Raw genomic sequence first — 24350 nt, 5'->3', positions numbered from 1 at the left:
GCAGCAGAGCACAAACCCATCAAAACTTCTCGACTTTCGGACCTCCAGACACTTCAAAACAAGCAGCAAACACATCGCGACGCCATGTTTTGATCATGTTTTCCCCGTTTTGACTTGTTTTGTCCGACGAGGGCCGGCGGACTAAGTCTCTTCTATCATCGAGTGTGACAGGGAGGAGACGTCGATATGCATCCCCCTTTCTACCCAGAGCTTCTCAGACATCAATTCACAGATCTACGCTTCGAGGATGACGAGTTTCCGCGCGGTTCGCAAGTGCGCCCTCGTCAGGCGTTCGCCCATGCGCCGCGTATCTGCGCACATCTCAATCTCCACAAACATCAAGAACGGTACAACTTCTTGCTGGAAGGCTTGTATTAGGCCTGATTAAACATCCACGACCTCGTGTTCTCGAATGTTCTCGACGTCGAAGTCAATATGCCCTGCCTCCGAAAGTGCAGCCACATCCAGCACCATGCGCTGTACAAACCACACGCACATGCCTTGATACGAGACTGTACACATGCATGAACATCGTATCGCCGTCTGTCTACTTCATGCAAGTCAGACAGGGCTCCTTTTCCAACGGGTTCCCTATGTTCTTGACTCGAACACGCTTGCCTTTGTTCCTGCTTGTTGAGGAAACAGCACAAAACACATGACCTACTGTCTTCTATCTTGGCTAATTATCGCTTCGAAGAGCATGGCGCTGAGTTCTCCAACAAGTTCGAGATGTTCACCGCGGACTTACGATGCTTCACCGTCGCCAATTCGTACAGCCGCCTTGCGTGGATAACGTCACTCCAGATCTAGCGAACAAAGCGAAAACCGAAGCGAACACCAAGAGAACACGACTTTAGGACGTCCATAGACACTTGCCAGACCTTCTCCAGGCCAAAACGAGTCGATTTTGACAGTATGTTTTTCGTCGGAGTCTTCGTGCGCCAAACGAACACGACCGAACTTCATGGAACCGCATCCGAAACTGCACATCTCGAGCTCGCGCCCATTCAAACGGGTCTATTGCAAGAGCCTCGTGCGGGTGTTCTGTCAGAAACCGCTGCCGTTGCGACCGAGGAGGGACAGCCGGCTGTGAGCTGGCCTGGGCTTTGGGTACCGCAGAACGCCGACAGAGCATTCCAAACCTGACACGAAACTCCGTTCAGATGCAGCCAGAAGAGCAGCGAACTCTCCCCGCTTGTGCCTGATGCATGTTCCCCGACGGTCTTTGGTATTCTCTCCACCGCCTGGCTTCCGCGCTGATCGCGCAACGTGTGGGTTGCCTATGGCCACGCCTTGATGCGCACAACGCCGCCGACCAACGAGAGCGCTCATTCAGCGTCGGAAGCCTCGCTGTAATCGTCGATAAGGTCGGTGTGGCAGATTTGGGCTATGCAGGGCTCTCTCTCGCGGGAGCCAGATCTGCTGGAGCCGAACCGATAGAACATCCGCAGTACACGACAAACCATAACCGCCTTCGGTCCCAAGCTCATCAACGTCATCATCCGAATCATCTGTGGCCAGAGTTCTACAGAGTTTACAACTTTCATGCATGGGTGAGAGCGCCTCCTGCATCACCGGCAACCTCGCTCACCCAATCCATACGGCATGCCACCAAACACTACTCTATCTGCCCGAAACCGTGACCTGCTGTCCTGGAGATCGGTCTCGAGCGCTGGGAGGTGTCAGGCGCGTCGTGCTGATCTTCTAACATGGCGTTCTGCCATCACATCTTCGAAGCCAATCCACGAACAGCACCCAAACACAATCGAACCCATGGCGTAGCCTCATACCATTGCACAAGCCTACGACGCAGCACCAATAAAGTCTCCCGAGCCCAATTCAGAGTCGTGAAAGGCCGTAATGCGATCCTCATTAGACATAGTTTCCAGCCGCAGCCCACCGAACGAACACCACAAGAACACCACAGAACATGGACCGGTAACGTCGGCCAGTACGAGGCGCAGCGTCACAGGACCTCTAGTCTCACAAAGGCTCCGATGCGGGCAATGCAGAACACCCTAAGTCGCTGTTCATGCCGGCGGATGTCCGCTTGACCACCATGTCTGCCCCACCTTCATGCCATCGCCCAACGTGCATACAACGACGACGACTTTGGTCTGGAGCTATCTAGAGTTGCGTCTCTCGCTTTCACCACCGAGCAGCTGTCGTTTTCACCATCGAACGAGGAGCGGAGGGCGCAGCCGAAACTCAAGCTGAACGAACGCTCGGCCGACGTTCTCCATGTTATTTGCACAGATCTGGCCGGACTAACTACCAAATACGACAGGGCTTGATACGTAGATGGCTCTCGTACTCTTTGTTTGGCCGTTTTCGGAACGCAGAGTGATGTTCTGCCACTGCATACGGCAGGCAAACAGCCACCGAAACCAAAAACGCTAGCAGGAAGCAGAACTTGTCGGACTTCCAGCTGCGTTCGACTAGCTCGACGTGAGGTGTACCCTTGTACCGTTTGTTCTGCTGTTTTCGGAGCAACAAATACAGTTCTGTCACTGCCTTCCGACTTTGGTCTCACGCTACTGGCTCGCCGAGACCACGACATATCAGGAAGAAGCAGAACCCGTCGAACATTCAGTTGCACACGACTCAGTAAGGTCCATAGACAGCCCTCTTGTCGTTCATTTTGCTACCTGCCAAGGTTAGAGTGATGTGCTGTTACTAAGTTCCGCCTTGGCTATCTACCAGTGCACAAAAACCACAAAACATGAGAACCAAGCGAAACCTGTCAAACTTCCAGTTGCAGCCGACCAACTCTGACCCTTGGATGGATCTCTTATCGGTTGTTCTGCCGGGTTCGAACTGTTTCATAGTGTTCTATCACCGCCCTCGACACTGTGCTGTCCAGCCCCGAGGACAACAAAACCGTCGAGGCTCAGCAGAACTCATCGAACATTCCAAGGAACCTGATGCAGCTCGATTGGAAGACGTCACTCGTACTGCTTGTCCTGCTGTTTGAGGAGGGGTTGACCGTGTTTTGTGACCGTTCAGCCATAGGCCATCAGCCCACCAAAACCGAGACATTAAAGACGAGCAAAACTTGTTAAACTTTCTGGCATAACCGACGCAGTACCATCCACAGGAATACCCTGAACTGTTGTTCTCCATGTTTTCGAAGAATACGATGTTGTTTTGTGGCAGTCTTTACTCTCAGACCACGGCAGCCGCGAAGATAGCAAGCTACCGCAGAACGCAATGCAGAGATTTGTAGACTATTGCTAAGCGCTCATATGGTCGTTTGAGACACCGCGCGCACGATCTGGGGCGTTTGCAGCTCATCCTGCGCATTTCCTGACGAACGCTAGGTTCTATCTGGAGGAAACCCGGGCAAAACACCACGCACAAATGTCCGAGCATGGCCAAAACGCCTACCTTTAACCTCTCACCCCTCTGCGCTAGCCCCTCGGCTCAGAAAGATGGAGGTTTTCCACGTATGGATACATCAACATCGAAGCGCCACCATTTCCTCGCTCGAGCTACGCTTCATACCCGAGGAGATCTACAATAACGGCCAGAACTCCACAGAACTGTCGCAGAACACTTAGCTGAAGTGTCATCTTGCCGACTTAGATGTTGTGTTCGGGCGAGTTCTGAGCTACATTTCGACTAGCGCATGATCGAATGCTGCCCGCCAGATGGCTATCCCACAAAACACCGCCCAACCAGCGAGAACCAGCATCACTTAACCTAGAGGCGACTCCTACGGACCTATTTGCCACATGTTCCGCCAGTGTTTTCAAAAGTTCAGTAGGTCAGGGCATCTTCCGCAATGGTTGTGGCTTCCTTGCAGGTCTTCTCGAACCCGCCGAACATTATCAAAACACCAAGAAACCTCTTCGAACAAGCCTCGGATGAGCTCGAGCAGTGTCTTACGCTGTCTCTCAACGGCACCTGCAGGCTGGAAGAAGCCAATTTCCGCGGCATCGCTCGTTCGGCGTCACAGTGATCTCACTATGTGCCGACTTTGTCTTCCCCCACCAGAACCCATGTCAAATGCTCCACTGGGAGTCTATCCACCCTCACAGCCAGTGCAAAGAGCTCGCTGATGCTGTGCGCATCGTTGCTGCCCACGTTTAAGCCTCGAATCTCCGTCAGGACTTCATCTGCTGCAGACCTCACGCCCCGCCGCGAAACCACTTACAAAACCGCCCCGAGCGACAGCCCAAACTCTGCAAGGAGCATCACACAACTGATCTGAGCCAGTGCCGAGCGAAATGAAGCACGGAGCGTATGGAAGACAGAACGAAGCTCGCTCCATTCCTTTTCATGATTCCGGCCGTGTCCGGCGCATCCGAACCAGGCTTTTGCACGACAGATATGAACCGTACGATATCTCTGCGCATCCAGGAGCTCCTTCGGGGCGCGTGCGCTGGCGTCCGTTGTACAGCGCTGGCATATGCGACACTTCGAAAGATTTTGGTCTTCTCCAAACACCACGACAACAACTCGAGACACGTCGCGGCACCCCGGGATACACCTCGTAGTTGACAAATAACACTCCAGGTTGATCAGGAGCGAGAAGTTCTTACAAGTTCGGCGATGGCGGGCCAAAGAATGCTCCGACTGTACGGTGACCTACAGTCTCTGGAACACTTCTAAAACCGACTTACGGAACGAGGACCCCACGAAGCCAACCCACTGCGGAGGCTAATCAGAGCCTTCTGAGCTCACTCTGATGCTCGTTTTGCCTATACTCGCAGAAGTGCACCAGCGCTGCACCGGCTGAGCAAGCGCGCGAAATCTTTTTCCACCATATGGCGACAACGTCTCACACGTTGCGCGAGCCAGTCAGAAGGTCTCCCTCCGTTCCTCACCTGGTATAGAGTAACGTGCACCATGCGTTGGGAGCGACGCTCGCTCTCAGCCGCTCTCAATGATTCCGGGCCACACCACCTCTCACAGAGAATGGGGTACGCCCAAGCATATCCGCCGCACTCGCAGACATGTCGGCACTCGCTAGGCTACATCATAGAGTACGGAGACAGCATCCATGACTGTCTTAGCCGTTGTACCGCAGCATGCTTCACAAAGGAACAACGTTCACCACGAACCACGATCAAGCCATCCAAAATCTCCAACACAGATTAGCCACATCGCGCGAAGGTGAGCCTTGCTTACTGAGCCTTCTATACTCGCTTATCTGAATCTCCAGCGTTGCGCATCAGGAAGAGCGTGACGGGCTGGTGGTGGAGCTAGCGCAGCGAATGACGAACCAGGATTCATCACTCGCACTACATCTTCTTACAGCAACACCAGTGTCTCGGGTCGCCGTGCGCACGCAATCACGGACTCGTGATCTCACGTCGAATTTAGAAGAGCAGTCGCCGTACAGGAATAGTGCCGCCGAGGTGATCTGCCTGCTGAAGGCGCCCGAAGACGGTCCAAGCAACCCGGAATCACACCTCCCACAATTCCGCCGCTCACCAAAGCTTCGCTACCATCACGGCAAAGTGTTTCGGCATCAAGCGCACAAAGATCGCCATCATGGCGTTGAACATCCGCCTACAAAGCCGGCCTAACAACGAAGCGAAAACCAGGACTGCACTAGCCGTCCTTGCATGCGATGAGCTTCTATACCCAGAGATGCTTGAGTAAAGCCTAACGAGCCTTCTTGTCCAAGTACAGCGTTTCGAGCCAGCGAACTAGCCGTGGAATGGCGATCGCTGCTCAAAATCGGCTCTTCAAGAAAATGACCATGTCAGACCATTACCCAGGCCGTCACCGCTAAGTACACCGATCCATAGACGCTCCAACTAATGTGTGAACGTCTCCCGATCGATTCGAAGGCCTAGCTATCCCTCCCGTCGCCAAGCCGAACTCCGGCAAACCGCTCCTGTGGTTTGCCCGTAGTGAGATTACTCGGTCATCAATACAAGCTTGAGGCGAACTTCATCTGGCAGACCAACCGTCTGGATACCCTCTACAGTCTCGAACTGGTTCTGAGGATCTGGCGTCGTCGTCACCGCTGGGAGATGGAAAATCCCCTCCTCGTTTAGGCCAAAGACGCCGTGGTTGATCCATTTCTTACCATCCAGTGCGGTCGAGCATACAATCTGCATCTGCCTACCTGTTCGCGGCTCGAATCTGACGGCAGGGAGGTCAGCGACTCCGCCGACCAAGGAAGTGCCGTTTCCGAGACGTTCGCGGGTGTGAGACTTCCCCAGGGATTGACGACCAAACACCACCTTCTGACAACGTGGAAGAAACACTTGTATACTTGAGATGAGAGAAGGAACTCCTCTGGGAGCCTTGATTCTTAGCGCTGAGCAAAAGCGCACGTCACCAGAAAAGCCGTTGGTTGCGGTGAGCAATCGTGACACGCCGGGACGCTCGGCTTACCAGGCCTGTTCGTGGACAATTTGACAGGCGCACCGATCTTACGCCATCCACAGCATTGTCCTACACATCCGACCGGAATACACTTGGACCTCCATCAACCTCCATCAACCCGTTACCGGTCATCTGCCGGATTTGCTCCTCCTTGATCTGCTTGGAATGGCATCCGCCACCCCGGCCGCCATCGTCACCTGCAGAGCTCCCACCTGCTTGAGCTTCTTTAGACCTTAATGAAGCTCCGCAAATGCGCTCAATGAAGCGTATCTCGCCCCGAACCCCGTTTCTCGCCTTCTCCTGGAGCCTGACGATGTGCTTACGGTGGCAAAGCTCCTCCCCCATGCTCTCGATGCCGCCAGCGACTGAGTTAAACACAACGAAACCTGATGTGATCATAGCATGCGCTTTGAACGGTACAGCAGCGTTATGTAAGACGATCGAGGCAGTGCGCGGGCCGACCAGATCGTGCTGCGGTGGTAACGGCTCGGTGGGTTCCTTGACTCCCATCCGGTCGTAATGATGGACAAGATCTTGGACTCAAACTTACAATCGGTCGAACCGTCTCCACCGTCATTGCCGACGCCGCGCTCGATTGCTTGCGCGCCGAGTAGTGATACGGAGGTTGTCCTCAGATGGAGGTGGAAAGATGCGAGGAATACCATTCCACGTAGCTAGCTCGGGTGATGAGCAGCTGGGGTAAGTTGCATTGTAGTCTTCATCATGAGGGTCTTCGCAGGCGAAATCTTCGTCATCGAAAGTGTCTTCACCCTTCACCTTCAAGTAACGTCGGACAAGCTTGTTCAGAGCTGCTGCGCTGCGCTTACGGTTGCGACGGGTACGTGTTGCACAAGCCCGCCACCGAGCTCTGGGTCCTCGTTATCATCTTCAGTCTTCGCATCATCGATAAGCTGCTCCGTCTCTTTCGTCTAGCCGCAGCCGCGGCGACGCTTGGATAACGGTGCTGCTTGGTCGTCATCCTTCTTCGCGCCGCCGGCGTGCGGCCTCTGGTTAGGATCATGCTGTAGCATTCACCTGAAAGTCGTTCGTGGCATGGGCTTCCTTATGCGGAGTTGGCCTGATGTCCTCTTCCAATGTCTTGATAGTGCGGGCGCAGTCAAGCATGACCTGCTTTGAGTTCGGCCTGTTGATAGCTCCACACATGAAGCCAGTTTTTGTACTCGTGGCCGGCTTCGGTCTGGTTGGAATCAGCGTCTAGCCGCGCAACCTCGTCGTACCATAATTGAGGACTGCGTGTCTGATAGTCGCCCGGTAGCTGAAAACGCTTGCTAATGTTTGGGCTGTCACCACCGTCCTCGTTCCGTTCATCGGCACTGAATCCGAATTTTTTGAATCGAACGACCCAGTTCGTAGCTGGACGATGTGCGCAGATGCGGATCTTCTCAGTGCCACTGTTGACCAGGACGAGCTGTGTCGTGCTATCGGGGCTGCCGTCTCCTTGGTCTATCGTGGGAATGCGACTAATCCAGTCGTGCAGTCCTTGATCTTGTCGCGGAGGCGGCAGCCCTTGGGTCTTTTGAATGGGGCGCCTGTCCTGATCTGCTGAGACATTCAAGGCCTTCGGGAAGGTCGTAAATATTGGCATATATCCTGTTAAAAGTGGCCTGTGACATATTGCGGGAGCAATGAGTGCTTAGTGCGACGGAGTTGTAACCTTTCCGCAAGTGACATTAACTAATTCAGTCAGTCGTGGCATAACTCGAAATTAATTCAGCGAGCTGAATTACAATGGAGCATTCTGCGGTAGGGGACAGAACGCAGGTCACAACAACGTTTCATAAGCCGTCCGTGAAGGTAGACGTTGAGAGAGCGGTGCGCCCGTGTAATAGCGCTAGACGGATGAGGAAGTCACGGTTGCGCCAGCCACCACACCGCTTGTCCCAATGTTCCAGAAGCTGCGTTGGAGCCGTGGATCGTCAGCGGAACGTAGTGTCTTGAGTTCGACGGATCTGAGGCGTCTTTGACCGTAGACCAGTGCAGGTTACCTTCGCCGGCTACGCTGCGTTGCGATTCCAGAGCAGTACGGTCATATGGCCTAGTACGGGCGCCACGATGCCGCAATGGACCCGCCAGGTTGCCCATGCTGCGAGAGCACTCGGTTTGACCACCAGTCCTCGTGTCAGCCACGCAACGACGCTGACGAGACGGACGACATCGGTACCCACGAATACCTCGACATAACAGGCACCATAACGTGCAGAACAAGGTCCGCAACCAGTAACACAACAACCACCCCGACATGCTTTATATCAGGCTGTACAGGCTGTTGATGACCAGATTGGGAAACCTCGAGTAAGGCCAACGATATCGTTCTGACCAGAGCTTGTTGAGCGACCTATGCGACCCAAGCGATCATCGTGTATCTAGCAGTTGATCTATGCTGCATTGCCAGTCTCAGCGCACTACGCGAGACTATCCATGCATATCAGTGGTGGTGACTGCTCCGTTATGCTACGCGAACGGTTAATCGATAGTCGCCGAAGTGACAACCATGTGAGGCGTCGAAATACAAATATTTGTGGATACCGCTGTGATTCTCCGACCTACTCCAATGTCGACTACTGTCAATAGATCACTGCCTTTTCACCCGTCGCATGACAGAGTTATGTCGCCGCCGGCTGCTGTTAACGGGGTAGGATATGCATCGCGCGGTCGCCCAGTCTTGCACCGCTCGGGCCGCTTTCCTCACTATGGGCGCGTCAGTCAAGTATTACGGGGTTCCCTTTCTTCCCTTCACCATCGTCTGCGCTCTGCTGATGAAAGTTCTTCAACTCGTCGATGGAGCGCCACCAGCGCATCAGGTCGGGCATGAACCTGCGCGTCTTTTAAAGGTCAAAACATGATCTCGTCATCTTGCACAAGTCTACAATGAGATTGCAACAGCGCAGGTGATCATCTTCATCCTGAATCTCCTCCGCCTTCGCCGACTGACCTCTGACAGGCGCGAAGCGCTTGCGCAGAAGGTGTTCTGTCTCATCTGTCATCTCACCTACGAGTGCGCTGCGGTTCGCATGGTCGTTGATAGTCTCTGAGACGGTGCCAGGGCCGTCGGCTCTGTTAGTTCTGTTAGTATGCCCAGCAACCCCGATACGCTTAATGTGGACACTCTCAGCCTTCTCCACTCGTTGTAAATCCTTGGTGGGCTTGATGCGGCCCACGACGTAGGTTGTCTCCGTGTCGAAGTCGGTCGCTCCGGCAGGTGTTGCGGCTTCTTCGACGCTCTCGCTTCGATCTTTGATGCTAGACCCGAGCACATGCGCTCTTGCGGAAGCATTTTCGAGGTCCGTAGTGTGGACACTTGGGCCTGCCATTTCGAGCGGCGCTTACTGCGAGCTTGATAAGTAAATGCGCACCCACCAGCAATCATACAAACAGACATACCTCAAATGGTTATTGTTATCGTTAGTATGCGTATCTGAATGAACGTTGCAGTTGCAATCGAGTAAGAGGGCGATATGAGTGCTGTGGTGTAGTCATGAAAGGGTTTCGTGCTTCGTCCACTCGCGCCAAGGCATCAAGGCCCTACATGTCGTTCCTTCCCCATCCGATGGATGTCTGAAATACCTGCGCTGGCATCACCACCACCCTTATGACGGACGTTACAAGCGCATAGGATGGAGCCAAGGCAGTATATAGTTTGTTTGTGCAATCATAAGCCTATATGTACTCTCCGCCCCTTGAGCATGTGCTCTGCCGGCCATTTCAAATCTGAAGTAGGCGAGCATTACACTCGCACTCTCCATCCCCGATCCAGGAGAATGCACTGCTCGTGACTTACCCACTCTGAGCTTGCGATCGTGGAGCCTGCCACGCCACACACGCCACGCTCGCCTTCCGAGCTGTCCTCTCCATCCACATCTTGAGCAAACCCTCAAGCTTGAAGAAGCGCTCGCTGTGGTACAACTCCATGGCCGTGTCGAGCTTTATCTCAGGCTTTAGCCTCTGATATGGAAGGACAGCGCGCGACAAGGTCGTGGCTTACACAGCAGTCAACGCCACATCGTTGATCAATGCCCTTTCTCGACCAGTTCTTCGTCTCCCATCTCCCCAGTACTGTCGCCAGAGTAGTCTTCGAATCCTTCTCCATTCGTGAACTCTGCAGAGTCTTCCTCGTCGGAATCACGATCAACCGGGCCATCGTGACTCGAGTCTTCATTGCCAGAGCCGTCACTATCCGAACCCTCGCCGCTGGGTTCGAAATCATCGGAGCCGTTATCCTCAGAAGTCAGATCGCCTTCCTCGTCTCTGACGAAAGAGTGATCTCCGGAGCTCCGCCCATCGGATCTTTCTTCATCGGAACCATCATCTTCAGCGCCTTCGTGACGACTCTCGGCATCTTCCTCGCAATTGCTACCCTCACTCTGACCGTAGACGGCTTTGATTTGGAGTAGTCGTTCGTAGAACATCTGGACCGTTTCGGGAACCTGTGGTCGCTGCTTCATCTCATGGCTCATGTATTCAACGGCGGCAGTGGTGACCCGCTCCTCCGCTGCCATCCATGCGGCAGCATCCTCGTCCTCGACCAACCACTTCAGCGGTCCGATGAAGGTCTCGAACCATGCAAGGGCCTCGCGCTTGATGACGGTCAGTAGCTGAGAGCTCGGTATGGCACGTGGAAGGGGAAACTGCACGTACAAGTTTTCCCGATTTGACAGCCTGCATCACTCGTGTCTCGGGGCCTCTGAATGTGCACACCCGTGATTCGATGTCGATCTCCGCAGCCCTCAACACCGCGGCCACCTTGCTCTGACCCTCCGCGGCCACACGTTCCAATGCTTCGGTCTCCTGGTTCAGATCCTTGATCTCCTTGTCCAGCTCGGCGAGCCTGGCCTCCTTCTTCGCGATCCTGCTGTTATAACGGTTTAGCACAGGTGACAATCACATCACAGAAGAAACATAACTTACGCCTTTGCATCTGCCATAGTGAGAGTCGTTTCGATACTGGTCTGCTTTGCTGAAGTTTGTGTTTGTATCGAGCATGTCGGTGCCGCGGCGTTGAGAGAAAGAAACGGAAACCACGCCAAGCCGCACATGTCACCTGATTATTGCGGACTTTGCCGGTTAGCGTTGCCTCCGCGTGGTCTAACGCTTTCACATTCGTCATACCGCTGCGTGCAGTGCACCACGGGTTCCCGCTGATTGTCTCTTCCATCAGTGCCAACAGCACGATTCTAGCATCACCGAAATTGCTCTTCCATCACCATGGCTACCACGCGGGACTATCTCGGGAACCTGCCGCCAGAAATTCGTCAGAAGATCTACCGTGAGGCGATGCGATGCGATATGAAGTTGGCCATGAGCAATCACTAAGGCTTCCGACAAGCCCTCTTATAGTATGTCGACGCCTCAACAGCAGTGGGTAGTTTGCTGACCACGATATCAGCGTGAAACCATCGACACGTCGTGCAGCGAACTGGCACGGGATTGCGGCATAGGTGTTGGCGAGTTCGTGGGCATCCCATTCTGGTATTGCTGGCCTGTCCGCGACCCTCTCGTGAGCGCTTCAATGTCCGGTTCTGCGCTCTTTACAGTAACCCCTCGGATCCGACACAAGGCTCTGAAAGAGTATGTCAAGATGACGTGTTTCGCATTCTCGACCTGGCCGAGAGACATGCTGCGGTGGGTGCAAAGCATCCGCAATAGCAAGAACCCAGGCCCCAATCTTGCAACCTTCTCGAGATTCCTCTATCTGGGAGATTTCTCCACGTCCATGCCGGTCGGAACAATAGCCGAGCTGCACGCCATGCAACAGCGTGGGACACTGAGCCCAGTAAGCTATGATTAGCGATTCAACTCCTTGCGACCTTGTCATAGGTCACAGTCATGCGGCTAACAAAACGACAAACACTCAAGATCATCGTCGACAGCCGGCAGGTCAACTGGCACCTCCGAGCGGCGCTTGGCAAGCAGTTGAAGGACTTTGATCGCCATGTGGTCGAACACGAAGTGCATAGCGGCCACAGATGGGACACCGTTGCGCGCAAGCGTTAGGGACGTGCTGTTCAACTATGGTGGACGGGAGCGAGCCAGGACGATGGCCAATGGGCAGATTGTCAGGGGGGTTGCGAGTTCAACTGTCAGAACAAGAGATGACCCGAAGATGTCAACATGCGAATGAAGGTGCTCGGCGCTAATGAAGCAGAGACAAGATGCTGGAGAGAGTGTGCAAGCTCGATTGCGCCCGTACGTCGCCGTGTGACCATCGTGATGACGAGTAGAAGGAACGGGAGAAGTAGGCTGGGTTGCGTACAGGTTTGAGTAGGCGGTACAGGCTGCAAGTCCCACGAACACGCGCGTCCAACGGGCGGGTCCATAAAGTCTGCCGGGCAGTGTTATGTGTAATGTTTTATAACGTCATTGTTGGTATCAAATCTGTTGCATTGCAAGGGAATTGCAGAATGCATGCTCATACAGGATGGGATGAGGTGAGGTATCCTTGCCAAGCCCAGGGGTATCGCTGAGCTAAGCGTACAACCGTTTCCAAAAACCTTGTCGCACGGCGGCTGTCTCCGCGTCGCGGGGTCGCCCATAGGAATATAGACGCGTTCTGTGCCTACGAATTCTCAGCTCGTCGTCGATTGCCTAATTCGGAGTGTGAAGCCATTATTTGTGTGAGAAGTCGTATTATAGCACTTTCTGAGGTGTTAGCGATATCTCAGCGTGCCAGTAGGCGCAAGCGCAGTATGCCTACGCCCTTCGAAGGCTCCCAGCCGCCTATACCTTGTCCTATAAAGAAGAAGAAGAAGCAGAAACAGTAGCAGAAGCAGAAGTAGCAGCAGAAGAAGTAGAAACAGCTGTTAGTGCCGTCGTCGCCGCCGGTGGAGGAGGAGGAGCTAGTAGAGGGTGTAATAACTGGTAAAATAGAGGACATTAGATACACACTGCACATTAAGGTTAAGCGCAATACCGTTGATCTATATAATAAGCTAGTTAAGGACATAGGTAGTGCTACTTATAACGACAACTACTATACTATTCGCAATCTCGTATTGAATAAGCTTATGGGCTCGCGCCGTAACGTATAGCGGGTACCGTATAGTAGGCATAGCAGCTACGGCTACTAGTAATTAGCAACACCTCGAAATAAGCGATATCAAGATCCTCACACTAAATTTGGCTTCAATTACGAGCGGCAGCGAGGTCAAGATAAAGATACATGTTGCGCGTCTATATTACTATGGGCGACCCCGCGACGCGGAGACAGCCGCCGTGCGACAAGGTTTTTGGAAACGGTTGTACTTACGCATTGTCTGCGAAAACCAAAACAGCCTCAATGGTCAAATGAGCACAGATTACGGCCACACCCTGGACGACTTCTTTTGCGGGCAGAAGGGGACTCTTTACACCGTGATGTTGAAAGGTGCGCTGTTGCTTCGGAACGACCAATAAGAGCGCGATATGGGTTGTCGTGGTCCTTGTAGGCGTGCAATTATACAGGGTCATTGAGTCGTACATCGCGCCGCATTGGACATGGTCGTCTTCACGCTGAGAATCCAAAAGTGATGAATCGCAGCATGCTGTGTGATAGCGACTGCGCTTACAGTCTCTACAGACGTGAACGTGCAATTACAGTGGGCACGGCCAGAGGTGACGACATTGTGCAAACATCGCTTGATCGCGCTGCCAGTAATAACGACTTTGAGTCAGGCAGACCCAACCCTCTGCTGTGTCGAGCTCATCGACAAGCCGCTTTGGGGCGACGACAGAGAAAGCAACACACCCGAAGCGTGTACGCTTGCAACCCCACCGACGATCCATCACTATCAGGGGAGCGATGAAAGTCCCACCCAAGCAAGAGAGGAGCATGAGTATGCGGCGCGCTTGCACCGGGCCCATTAACACGCTGGTCAAATATGATCCTTTAGCTCCTCGCCTGCATGTAATGCGTAATTGGTCATTAGTGGGCGGCACCAAAAACGGTCCTAGCGTTCTGGAGTGCCGGCTTGCAATCTCGCAAGGGCGTCTTCGATATTGAAGAAGTCCGGAGGTCCGGAGTTTGTTTCCATAGCGTCGCTCACAGCGTCGGTCATGCGAAGAACGTCGGCGTTCCTTTGATCCATAACGGCCTCGAATGCTGTCTGATTTGGTTCCCAAATCTTCTCTTTCGCCGAAGCCCAAAACTCTGCGTAATCTGCAGCACTGAAGTTGTGGCGGGATTGGTTGCTGCGTCCGGCGTCGGCATGGCTGCAGCTACCGCCCTTTACGACAATATCCTTGTCCAGCTCGCGTGAAGTTACATTTCAGCCAACTGGACGAGCTCCTTGAAAGTGATATTATAGATCGGTATTTGGAACAGTTTGTACTGTGGCATATGCAACCTACAGATGGCATCGAAGAGGTTCATCAGATAGTTCGAGCTGTCGTGGTTCTTATGTTGCCGCAGCCCTTCCTTTTCGTTCTGAATGTAGCCGTATTCGTTGAAGCCTCCTGGTATGGGCTGATTCCACTGCTCGGGTGGTATTGCAACGCAGCGGCGTACGGATGGCACGGCAGAGTATTCCGAGACGACCGACCTTGGCTGGCGACGGCAAACTTCATGCGTTCCGGCCATCTTGGGTGCATAGGTAGCGGCGTACGGATTGGTCGCTCTATCTTTAAATGATGCCTTGCTTCATCATGTTGTTAATACGATTCGCCTGGCGGTCGTCCCTCAAATATGACTGTGCAATAAGTGCAAGCTTATGTAGATCCCGCACGGTGACCGCCTTGCCCGTCTTGACTTCTGCAGAGCTGTTGGCGTCAATACAGGGTCTTGGCTCTCCGTTGGCTTCCTCGCGAACGTCGGCAAGGGCAGCTTTGATATCAGGATCTTCGACCGACCTCTGCGCGAGATTACCCCTCAAAACCGCATCATGTATGCTGGAGTGTGTTGTCATGATGATCAGATGAACACGACTCTATGGAATACGAGGTCAGTTCAATGCTTTGCACCCTCCGAACTCATCCTGCGCAACGTACCACAATGGCCTCCGTATCCAAGTTGTCTTGGAGCACGGATGCTTCGATGCATTCTTGTTTCACGAATAGTTTGCAATATCCTATCACGTGAGTACGACGGCACGTAACACTTGTTTCACGAATAGTTTGCAATACGCTTCCAGTCGTCGCGCAATCAAGTCGACGTATTGCCGAGAGTTCGCATCCGCCGCCGGACCGATGTCTTCGCCACTGGTAACTTCATCCATGGCTTTGCGACAAATCCTCCTTGCGTCTTGAACTTCAGCCTTTGCCGTCGCGCCAACCGCCTTGCCTGTGCCGCCGCCACCTGCTCCGATTGGCGTAGCATATACGATTTCGTCGAGTTGTTCGAGCACGGTTCTGTCATATCTGCCGGCAGATAGCGGAAGAGAGATAGCTGACGTAAGGGTGGGAAAAGAATAGAGACCCTATCGCTCACATCCTGGACAGACATCCGGTGCAACTGCCTGCTTGTTCGCTGTGTTTGCCAGACGCGGCAAGGTAAGCGATCTTCTCGACTGTGCTTGCCAACGGTGACGGATCGATTAGCCGACTTTCGGCCCTATCACCAGGATGACATCTCCAGTGGATGGCTGTGTCTGAGTGCTCCCAAGCGTACAAGTCGTCGGCACGTGCCTGCTTTGGGGCCGGGATTTTGACAGTCGTCGAGCCAAGATGAGCTAGTCGTTGTTTTGTTACATGACATTCCATTACCATCATCATCGGAGCCGTCAGGAGACTGGGCCTTGGTCGTCGTTCGTGTCAATCTTACCTGCTGCCGCCTGTCTCAGTGAAGATGTGCCAGCCCAGCCGTCTCGACTTCTCGGGAGCAATGTATTCCAGCTCTGATCGTACACCTGACTCGCAGATGCGCTTCCTACCTAACTTCCATTATGCCTCAGTGACCTGGTGGTTGTTATGCTTCGGCGCTGCAACTCACCCCTCCTTAACTGCCTCGTGAAGCGATACCATCCTCGCTGCTACCGAGTAAGCTCTGCCAAATGACGTGGCGTAGCTTCACATTTACCATCGCATTGTATTCTCTTAGTCACAGGGACGTACCGTTTCAGGTCATTGCGAATCCGGACAATCCTCGAAAGCCAGTCGTAGAAAACTTTGGGCCCATCTCCCGAAGGACGTCCACGGCTTCCAGTACGATCTGATGCGGACGGAAGGATGCGCTTAGGCGTAGAAGTCCGCCGCCGTCGTCAGGTTGCGAAGATTGTAACAACGCTATGATCAAATGATAATTCGCCGCCCGTTTATATGAACCTTACGATAGAGGGGTGTCTCAAGGCGGAAGGAAACGCCGTGGGGCAAGCGACAGCACCCAGACACGGATGGAACGAGCATTGGAGTCTGATCTATGACTGGCAGTAGTAACAACGATGCAGCCATCGCTGTTATGGCGCTGTTCGTGCGGACCAGTACGCTGAGAACAACGGCGCGCGCTTATACCGACTACACCGGTCCCCAGGGGTACAGCAGCGTCGTCTTGCAAGGATAACGAGTGGACGTACTTCCTCACTCTGGGACGGTCCGCGTGCTCTTGTCACAAAGCTACCAGTATTGTACACGGTCACCTGACGGAACTGCATTGGCAAGAGGCAGTCCTGGCGTTCGGTGATTGCTGCACCGCTCTCCAACTCGGGCAAGGCTGCGCATATTGGCATTCTGGTACAAGCAAACCGTAGCCTTTCATACCAAACACGGGTGACCTGCCCAGTGTTATAACAAAGATTGCCAGGCGGGTTTGCACCTTTCCTGCGCCGTGGAGTGAAGTGAGAGAGGGTCTCCACTTCGTTGTGGGGCAAACATCTCACCACTGGACGAGCTCGCACAACTATTCGATCTCCCGATGGTAGAACACTGCCTAGTGGTACTAAATGGAGACAGTACAGGATGAGTTAACAATCATCCTGTCAATACTGCCATTACTCGATGTGCAGAGCTTCCAAAACAGTAACGGCCAGGTCCTGTCACAGTATGCTGACTACTTGCCAATCTGCGCCGAGAAACTACGCCCTTCACCAAGACTCATCTCCCAAGCACAAACGCCGTGAAGCTACATCCGGCCGGTCTTGGTATTGAGCTCAGCACACAGCCTCGTGAAGCTCCCCTTGCCTTCCTCGCAGGTGATCTAAGCCTCAGCCTGATGCTCCACCTGACAGGTACAGCGACATGAAGACCTACATCTTTCCTGTTTCGTATCCGTGTCTTGTCTCATGTTTGATCTCCTCCCAGCTGACAATCCAGCATGATTGACCCGGTGAACGCTCTCGGAGCGGCCTCCGCGTGTATTCACTTCGCGAAGTTTGCGTGGAGTGTCGGCGATGCGCTGTACAAGCTCGTGTCTGACACGCGATACATCAACGAGACGGTAGCGAGCCTTGCGCGCGAGGTCAAAGGGCTTGGAGACGCTTGTAATCTGGTACATCAAGAGCTAGATGATGTGCTGCGCACTTCTAGCGGTGGTGCGAACGAGCAATACGACAAAGGGGAACGCCTTTGGAGAAGCGTAGGCAGCGCAATCGGAGCATGCGAAGAGACCGTGAAGCAGTTACAGCGCATAGTAGACGACGTCAAGCAAGAGCACGAGGGATTCCTGCGCCAAGCAGGCCGACAGATCCGACTGAACACACATAATGAGGAAATGGAGGCCATCCGCAAGCGGATCTCGACCCACACGCAAAGCATGGGAATGATATTGCAGATGGTCAACATGTGAGTGGGCAGTAGATCGTAGCGGCCCGTCCGTCGCTGACGTCCAGCACAGCAAAGTTGCACACCTCGCGCCCCATCATGCTACCAAAGACCTCGCGCTCAAGCTGGATGCGCTCGAAGCGACGATCCAAAAGCTGCAAGACTCTCTCAGGACTGGCGGCCAGCAAGGTTTCCAAGCGGATGCGGGCTTAGACATCGTCGGCTGCGCTGTGGAAATCAAACAGAGAGGTACTACACTCTTCGAAGCAAGTGTCGCAGGGTCAGTCGTAGGTGGACCGGAGTTAGCGCAACGCAATCTGCGAGTCGCAGAGTGGACCTCCGACATTGAGCTTCTACGACGGGATAAGGGGTCCACTTCCTCCGCCCCATCAGACTCTGACACCTACTCGCCCACAATATTCTCCAGAGACGGTGCCGCTACTCTTACAACTTTAGCCACATCGCCCAGCAGCCAAGGGTTCGGTTGCGACGACTGTACCGTTAAGGAGCTCGAGGTAATCGAGGATCATGAGGACGAGTTCTCGCTTGATTTCGCCCTGGAAGCTCTCACAGCGGGCAATCAAGCATTCGATGAGCAGAAATGGGCGGAAGCGGAATCATGCTACATGGAGGCCCTCGCCGACCTTCGTCGCCTACCAGCGCAATTCAGAGCCCAACGCGATGTCTGCGACACTTTTGAGCTGCAGTACAAGCTTGCCATATGCGCCTGTCACACCAAAGAGCCGATCGTCGCGCGCGATGCCTTGATCGGCGTCCTCGGGCAGGCTCCAGCATCCGACGAACACAGACGTTGGGTGTGCAACGCCGGCACGATGCTGTCCAAGTTGTACATCCAACTGGGTGCTCTTGAGGCTGCACGGTCCTCATGTGAGAGTGTGCTGAGAGAACTCAGCAAGCTTGTAGGAAAAGAGCACGACTCATACTACGAGTCCTTGATTGTATTGGCGCGGATTTGGATTCTGATGGGCAATCCTACACGGGCAAGAATCTACTTGCGCAAAGTCCCCGAAGCAAGAAGGGGGCTTATTCTAGAAGAGCTGGAAGCTTCTCCGTTGCCTTCGCCGCAAGCTGCCACTTCCGCAGTGTCTGAAGAGTCACTGACATTGAGCCCACGCCTCCCTGCCTACCAAGTCCGTCGTCAAAACACCGATGGCGTAGCAATGGAGGCCATTACGACTTGTACTCCCAACGTCTTTCGTGCAGATTCGGTTCGCGATATTGCACACACACCCTCCATACTGGATACCGCTTTGGAACCCCGTAGACTGTCTGAGATTCAGCAGAGCCCTCGCTCTCGAGACGCTCGTTTGTCTAGGGTTGATCAGCCCCCGCGCAAGCCATCGGTACCAGATGCAGCCCCAGACCGTTCAGTTGATACTGGTAGTGCTCCGTACACGAGCCTCGGCGATATCGTGTTGCCTGCCGTCCATGCGCCACACGGCGGTACCGACAAGATCATCGTACGACAGGAGAGATCGCATAGCAACCGCCATCTACCCTTCAGCTCACGACAGCGCATGGATACCGCTACGCGACAATTGCTGCTTGATCGCTTGCATTGGCAACCACGCAGTAATTTGGAAACCGCAATCTGTGCTGGAAGGGTCGACGAAGCCTTATCTATAATAAACAACTGGACAGCTGCCGGAGAGGCGAAAGTGGCAGCATCACATCTACATTTCGCGGCTCTTTTTGGCGACGACGACGTTGTTATCGCTCTCTTGAGGCAAGGCGTACCGGCAAACATGGTTCGTACCACGTCGGAACTGGAAAACACTGTCCACCATCCGAGATTCTCAAACGAGTTGCCCATGTTCTTCCGCCATCACTTGGAACCTGGATACGTGGGGTCCGGATGCTTATACAATTACTTACCTCTTCATATCGCTTCCGAGATGCGCTGGCATTCTACCGTGCGACTATTGACAACAGACGGCCCCGGTGGCAGTGATCCAACCTACGATCGACAATTCGGGGCCTCGCCAGGAGAACGACAACATGAGCTCACGTGGAACTACCACCCAGTGCTCCGCCTGTTCGACAAAAGAGGATGGTTCGGGATCCATTCACCTAGAGATCCGCAAGAGTTCATTGCCGTTATCGACACCATCATGGCATGGTGGACAACATCCTGCGCGTCAGACGGGTGCAAGCCTAAGGTGCTCGAACAGCAAGTACGTGAGGTTTCGGAGCAAATGTTGAAGGCCGCAGTGCTACTACCCGCCAAACCCAGGAATCTGCGCAAGGCCGTGGTCGAATACATCATTCAACGTTCTGATAACAGTGCGAGCAGGGCATCTGGCGAGATTCTACATCTCGCGGTAAGCGGCAATGCTCCTGAAGTCATCCCGTTACTTTTGCGCAAACAGCGCAGTGAGCAGCTCAATGCAAAGTGGCTAGACAGAGACACAGACGTTGCGCAAGACGCTCTATGCTATGCAGTCAGTCGCGCAGCAATGGCAGACTCGGGCGCACCGGAGTACGCGCTCGACTGCGTTCACGCATTAATGACAGCAGGCGGCAATCCGCTTTCGGTTAACAAAGTCCGCAGGGACAATGTTCCACCCCGGGCCAGAGGACGGAACGTACTTGCGTATCGAGTTGTGACGACCCCATGTAAGATTGCTGAGGCGTCAGGAAGGCAGGATCTTGTCGACGCTCTGTCACGATAGAGGTGTGGACTTGTTGTGCGGAGACACATCATTTGGCGACCGGGTCACTCGTCTTACGCTCGAAAACGACTGCCGTCTCACAATCGCAGTCAGCCCTGGCTGTTAATGTATATATGTGCATACAAAGTGCAGCCTTGCTACCGTCTCCGACGAACTTCCATTTCTGAGCCATTACTGTCAATGTGATTCCATCACTCCGCTCACCAAAGTCGCAAGGTAGAGCGTCCTTCGGCCCAGACATACTCCTTTCGGCGCTTCTGCTGAGTGACCTTTAATTCTTCGAAATATGGCAGGAAAGAGGTCGACTTTACTCTGATGCTGGGGAACCAACTCTGCCGGCTTATTTTACTAGTTATTGAACGTCGTATACGTCACTACCTGCGCATGATAGGCTGTCTTCACTGCACCGCTAGGGTAGCACATTACAAGACCTGGAAACAGAGCAAAAGCGATAGCGGAGGCGTCAATATCGCGCGGACGGTTCCTAAAGCTCATCGTTGTGGTATCTAGCGGCGTTCCATACGATGGGCAGTCGAATGTAAGCTTGATATCCGAGGGCAAGCGCTCGATCACTTCGACAACTAATCCGCCCAGATCCTTGATAATTGGCTGCATTGTTGTCTTGAAGCTCTCCGGCAAGTCCGCCTTGGCGTTGGCACCGTAGCTGTCGAGTGTATGCTGGACATGTGGCTGGATCGCAGCACACGCTGTATTCGCCAGTGTTTGTGCGAGCGTCCCGAGCGTAGCACACTTGCAATCGATGCTGGCGGGCTTGGACATATATCTCTCCCACGCTTGGCCAACGCGGTCACGGTTCACCTTCCGAACCGAAGCAATGGCAGTCAATCTCCGCAGCAAACATGGTCGCCACTTCTTCGCGACGGTCAGTAACTGAAGTTGACCAACGCAAAGATACTACATACCTCGCGAAGAGAATGCACTTTCCACGCATTCAGTCATTCTGGACGACAGAACGCGATTCACACAGCCTGAGCTATCCTTCAGCATAGCATGATAGAGGGAGATCGAAACTAACGCCATAACGAGATCGAGGCTTGATGGATTGCAGGATCTGCCTACAGCTGAGCTCGTTTCTGGCCAGTCGGGTCCCCAGCCGGCTTCATAAAGTGACCTCAATGGCCCCGTCGCCTGTCGGAAGAAGAGGCCGCTCAAGGTTCGATTCAAGCCAACCTCGTCGAAGAGCGACATCAGTGCCTCCTTTTGGCGATCGAACAGGCGTTGCATGGCTTCTCTGATATCATGGATCCCCATGTCGGCTTGAATGAGCTTAGGAGAAAGACCTTGTGGTATAGTCCTGTTAACGACTGAGTCTGTGGCAGACAGCACGCCCAAGCTATCATTGAGAGGCGGGATATTGGAGACATCGGTGTCGACTTTGTGGAATACGTTTGCATAAAGCGGCTGGACCGAAAGATTATCTGTTGGAGTCGGCGAAGAAAACTGCTCAGCAGATCCGCTTCCTGCAGATGTGCGCTGGTGGCTGGCATCATTAGCCCTTCGCACTCCGAACGCGGAGTGAGCTCCTGTGGCTGAAAAGTCGAAGTCTTGGAATGATGCGGTTTGCATTCCAGGACAAGCCGCTTGGCGATGTGAGACGACGCTTTATCCTCATCCCCATAGTTCGAGATGCCTTTTAGGACTGCTACCGACTGCAGCGTCCGACTCCTCTCCGAAGATCGTCTCGTCGATATCCGACAGTTCGGAATCCGAGTCCTCTACACCATCTTTCTTCTCGGTGTCGGCAATACCAGCGCTGTGCTGAGCTTGCAACCTCGCCAACAACTGGTCGACTTCGCTTGCCAATGACACTGCATCAGGTCCTTTCAGGAGCACGCCTTCCTGCTCAGCCATGAGCTTGGCGGACTCTTCGATCAAGCATCGGTATTGCTCGTCGTACGCGCTGAAGGCCGTATTGAACGCACTGTCGGCATCATAGCTACTATGCCCGCCTACGTGTTGATAATACCCAGCTGTTACGAGCTCATAAAGCTCATCTGGCGTGATTCTGGAGATGCCTGCCGTTCCGTCCGGTCGTACGGTCCGAACACTGAGTTCATACTGCAAGATGAGTAGGCTGAGGGCTCGTAGCTGGTGTCCTTCGTCACGATACTTGAAGTCGAGGTTGCTGCGCTGATGTTTGACAGCATCAATGTCTCTAGCCGCAATGAACAAGCACCTGCGCGTATGGTTTTCGTTGAGATTGCACACCACCCCGCTGATGAGTCTCGATCTATCCGCAACATATGGTGATGGACTGATGTTCGCAATTTCGGGCAAATCTTGTGAATTCTCTGATCGTTGTGGCGGAGAACGATTGAAGGGATTATAGGCGTAGACTTGGACGATCCTCGGCAGGTGCTTTTGACGTTCGATGATCAGCTGTTCAACAGCGATTCGATGAGGAACTTGCTTGAGGCCAATCTTCCGAGCGATGTCGCTGTAAATTCTGTTGAACTTCTTCGCATCGTACGCAGTGCGAGATTTGCGGTTTGACAGATAGGTGTAGCTGTTGACGCTGAGATGCCTCATTGTTGTCTCGATGCGGTGGCTGCGATCCTCCATGGTGTCCCCAGACGTATACAACAACGTCAGAGCTCCTCGCAAGACTCGCACGCTCTCCAGATGATTGAGGTCTATTGGGCTTGGTGACGGTATGAGAGTGACCGGAAAGTAGAGGATTAAACGATGGCGAAGAGGCACAAGACTGTGCGATACACGCGGTCTCGATGGGAAAAGTACCCGGAAGATCTAGAAGGTGACGCTGTTGCGGACAGACCGTGGCAAAGCAGACGGAGGAAAAAGCGCACGGATGAGGAACGTGGTATGCGCCCACCATGAAAATGCACACCGTAAGACCATGATGCGAGCCCAACCCTGGAGCCTAGGGTCTGGTTTGCGGGCGGAGCTTTGCTGTATGCGGTGGGCGGCGCATATTGTTTTGAAACACGGCTGTGACCATTGCACCGCTGGGAACGCTAGGAAGGGCAACAACAGATCTGGGCCGATGCTAAGACCGGGTGACCTTGCATGTCGAGCCACACTGCGAGCTATTCATCGTAATGACATTGAAATCTGTCACATCGTACATGTTTGTGACATGTCGTAAAGTGAGCGAGCACGGTCGTTGAGGTGAGGTGGCCTCGGCGGCTGCACTGACAGGGGTGCGAGCCTCGACAGGGGACCCGCTTCGGACAGCACAGCTCGACATCGCTTGCATCTGCGCGATCAACCGCGAATATGGGCGCTTAAGATGATAGGATCCCACGCTCTCGATCTCTCCCACGATGCAGCCACGATAGTTACGTGCCGAACACATGCCGCGGAAGCTGCCATCCGGCCCGGTTTGTGAAGCGCGTAGCTGTAGGCTTTGAACTACCAACCTGGCGCTTGCAATCTTCGCATAGCTTGTGCGAAAGCTGTGCTCGAGATCTGAGCGAGGATAACACTGGACTGGGCGGCAGCGCGTAGGTGCCAGCCATGCACACAGTACATTGCCGAAGTCGATCCATTGCACTTAAGCCCTGCGAAGCTCAACTGCTGTCTCTGAAATTGCAGCATGCGGGAATCGCATCTGCTACTATCTTATGCAGCCTACGCAGATCGCCTGTG

At 53.8% G+C, this 24350-nt stretch overlaps 16 protein-coding genes across 16 annotated transcripts; 7 read left to right on the top strand and 9 right to left on the bottom strand.

Annotated features, from left to right (window-relative positions):
• Positions 1-1616: 1616 nt before the first annotated feature.
• On the bottom strand, positions 1617-2708 carry BAUCODRAFT_34903 (uncharacterized protein). Its single transcript, XM_007678693.1, has one exon. It carries the CDS (start codon positions 2558-2560, stop codon positions 2075-2077), a length of 486 nt encoding a protein of 161 aa, XP_007676883.1. The 5' UTR covers positions 2561-2708; the 3' UTR covers positions 1617-2074.
• Positions 2709-4752: 2044 nt separating this feature from the next.
• BAUCODRAFT_518086 (uncharacterized protein) lies at positions 4753-5702 on the top strand. The gene is made up of 2 exons (XM_007679144.1): positions 4753-5118; positions 5168-5702. Exons 1-2 carry the CDS (start codon positions 5006-5008, stop codon positions 5532-5534), a joined length of 480 nt encoding a protein of 159 aa, XP_007677334.1. The 5' UTR covers positions 4753-5005; the 3' UTR covers positions 5535-5702.
• A 168-nt stretch (positions 5703-5870) lies between these two features.
• Positions 5871-6855, bottom strand: BAUCODRAFT_148952 (uncharacterized protein; the record flags this gene model as incomplete). The annotated part of the gene is made up of 2 exons (XM_007679143.1): positions 5871-6099; positions 6419-6855. 2 exons carry the CDS (start codon positions 6853-6855, stop codon positions 5871-5873), a joined length of 666 nt encoding a protein of 221 aa, XP_007677333.1.
• Positions 6856-6961: 106 nt separating this feature from the next.
• BAUCODRAFT_518093 (uncharacterized protein) lies at positions 6962-7320 on the top strand. Its single transcript, XM_007679142.1, has one exon. The coding sequence runs from the start codon at positions 7069-7071 to the stop codon at positions 7276-7278; it is 210 nt and encodes a 69-aa protein (XP_007677332.1). The 5' UTR covers positions 6962-7068; the 3' UTR covers positions 7279-7320.
• A 142-nt stretch (positions 7321-7462) lies between these two features.
• Positions 7463-7951, bottom strand: BAUCODRAFT_148951 (uncharacterized protein; the record flags this gene model as incomplete). The annotated part of the gene is made up of 1 exon (XM_007679141.1): positions 7463-7951. The coding sequence occupies one exon, from the start codon at positions 7949-7951 to the stop codon at positions 7463-7465; it is 489 nt and encodes a 162-aa protein (XP_007677331.1).
• A 1240-nt stretch (positions 7952-9191) lies between these two features.
• Positions 9192-9694, bottom strand: BAUCODRAFT_577462 (uncharacterized protein; the record flags this gene model as incomplete). The annotated part of the gene is made up of 1 exon (XM_007679140.1): positions 9192-9694. The coding sequence occupies exon 1, from the start codon at positions 9675-9677 to the stop codon at positions 9192-9194; it is 486 nt and encodes a 161-aa protein (XP_007677330.1). The 5' UTR covers positions 9678-9694.
• Positions 9695-10241: 547 nt separating this feature from the next.
• On the bottom strand, positions 10242-11634 carry BAUCODRAFT_518058 (uncharacterized protein). The gene is made up of 3 exons (XM_007679139.1): positions 11272-11634; positions 11002-11215; positions 10242-10940 (listed from the first exon to the last, which is right to left on the bottom strand). The coding sequence occupies exons 1-3, from the start codon at positions 11397-11399 to the stop codon at positions 10374-10376; spliced, it is 909 nt and encodes a 302-aa protein (XP_007677329.1). The 5' UTR covers positions 11400-11634; the 3' UTR covers positions 10242-10373.
• A 307-nt stretch (positions 11635-11941) lies between these two features.
• Positions 11942-12357, top strand: BAUCODRAFT_148948 (uncharacterized protein; the record flags this gene model as incomplete). The annotated part of the gene is made up of 2 exons (XM_007679138.1): positions 11942-12136; positions 12220-12357. 2 exons carry the CDS (start codon positions 11942-11944, stop codon positions 12355-12357), a joined length of 333 nt encoding a protein of 110 aa, XP_007677328.1.
• A 573-nt stretch (positions 12358-12930) lies between these two features.
• Positions 12931-13484, bottom strand: BAUCODRAFT_518048 (uncharacterized protein). Its single transcript, XM_007679137.1, has one exon. The coding sequence runs from the start codon at positions 13304-13306 to the stop codon at positions 13022-13024; it is 285 nt and encodes a 94-aa protein (XP_007677327.1). The 5' UTR covers positions 13307-13484; the 3' UTR covers positions 12931-13021.
• A 526-nt stretch (positions 13485-14010) lies between these two features.
• BAUCODRAFT_34900 (uncharacterized protein) lies at positions 14011-14360 on the top strand. The gene has a single exon (XM_007678692.1). It carries the CDS (start codon positions 14141-14143, stop codon positions 14339-14341), a length of 201 nt encoding a protein of 66 aa, XP_007676882.1. The 5' UTR covers positions 14011-14140; the 3' UTR covers positions 14342-14360.
• Positions 14361-14622: 262 nt separating this feature from the next.
• Positions 14623-15348, bottom strand: BAUCODRAFT_140140 (uncharacterized protein; the record flags this gene model as incomplete). The annotated part of the gene is made up of 2 exons (XM_007679136.1): positions 15325-15348; positions 14623-15263 (listed from the first exon to the last, which is right to left on the bottom strand). A coding segment is annotated over exon 2 (294 nt), but the record flags the coding sequence as incomplete, so codon positions are not given.
• Positions 15349-15872: 524 nt separating this feature from the next.
• BAUCODRAFT_34898 (uncharacterized protein) lies at positions 15873-16563 on the top strand. Its single transcript, XM_007678691.1, has one exon. The coding sequence runs from the start codon at positions 16121-16123 to the stop codon at positions 16283-16285; it is 165 nt and encodes a 54-aa protein (XP_007676881.1). The 5' UTR covers positions 15873-16120; the 3' UTR covers positions 16286-16563.
• A 1018-nt stretch (positions 16564-17581) lies between these two features.
• BAUCODRAFT_25055 (uncharacterized protein) lies at positions 17582-20720 on the top strand (the record flags this gene model as incomplete). Its single annotated transcript, XM_007678565.1, has 2 exons — positions 17582-18048; positions 18101-20720. The coding sequence occupies 2 exons, from the start codon at positions 17582-17584 to the stop codon at positions 20718-20720; spliced, it is 3087 nt and encodes a 1028-aa protein (XP_007676755.1).
• A 348-nt stretch (positions 20721-21068) lies between these two features.
• On the bottom strand, positions 21069-23303 carry BAUCODRAFT_25054 (uncharacterized protein; the record flags this gene model as incomplete). The annotated part of the gene is made up of 4 exons (XM_007678564.1): positions 21069-21427; positions 21540-21611; positions 21644-22270; positions 22388-23303. The coding sequence occupies 4 exons, from the start codon at positions 23301-23303 to the stop codon at positions 21069-21071; spliced, it is 1974 nt and encodes a 657-aa protein (XP_007676754.1).
• A 124-nt stretch (positions 23304-23427) lies between these two features.
• On the top strand, positions 23428-23893 carry BAUCODRAFT_517996 (uncharacterized protein). Its single transcript, XM_007679135.1, has one exon. It carries the CDS (start codon positions 23551-23553, stop codon positions 23845-23847), a length of 297 nt encoding a protein of 98 aa, XP_007677325.1. The 5' UTR covers positions 23428-23550; the 3' UTR covers positions 23848-23893.
• Positions 23894-24040: 147 nt separating this feature from the next.
• BAUCODRAFT_123389 (uncharacterized protein) lies at positions 24041-24220 on the bottom strand (the record flags this gene model as incomplete). Its single annotated transcript, XM_007679134.1, has 1 exon — positions 24041-24220. One exon carries the CDS (start codon positions 24218-24220, stop codon positions 24041-24043), a length of 180 nt encoding a protein of 59 aa, XP_007677324.1.
• Positions 24221-24350: the final 130 nt, after the last annotated feature.

The sequence above is a fragment of the Baudoinia panamericana genome, assembly GCF_000338955.1.
Source record: "Baudoinia panamericana UAMH 10762 unplaced genomic scaffold BAUCOscaffold_7, whole genome shotgun sequence".
NCBI classification, from domain to species: domain Eukaryota; kingdom Fungi; phylum Ascomycota; class Dothideomycetes; order Mycosphaerellales; family Teratosphaeriaceae; genus Baudoinia; species Baudoinia panamericana.
This window is presented reverse-complemented; position numbering and strand designations above follow the sequence as displayed.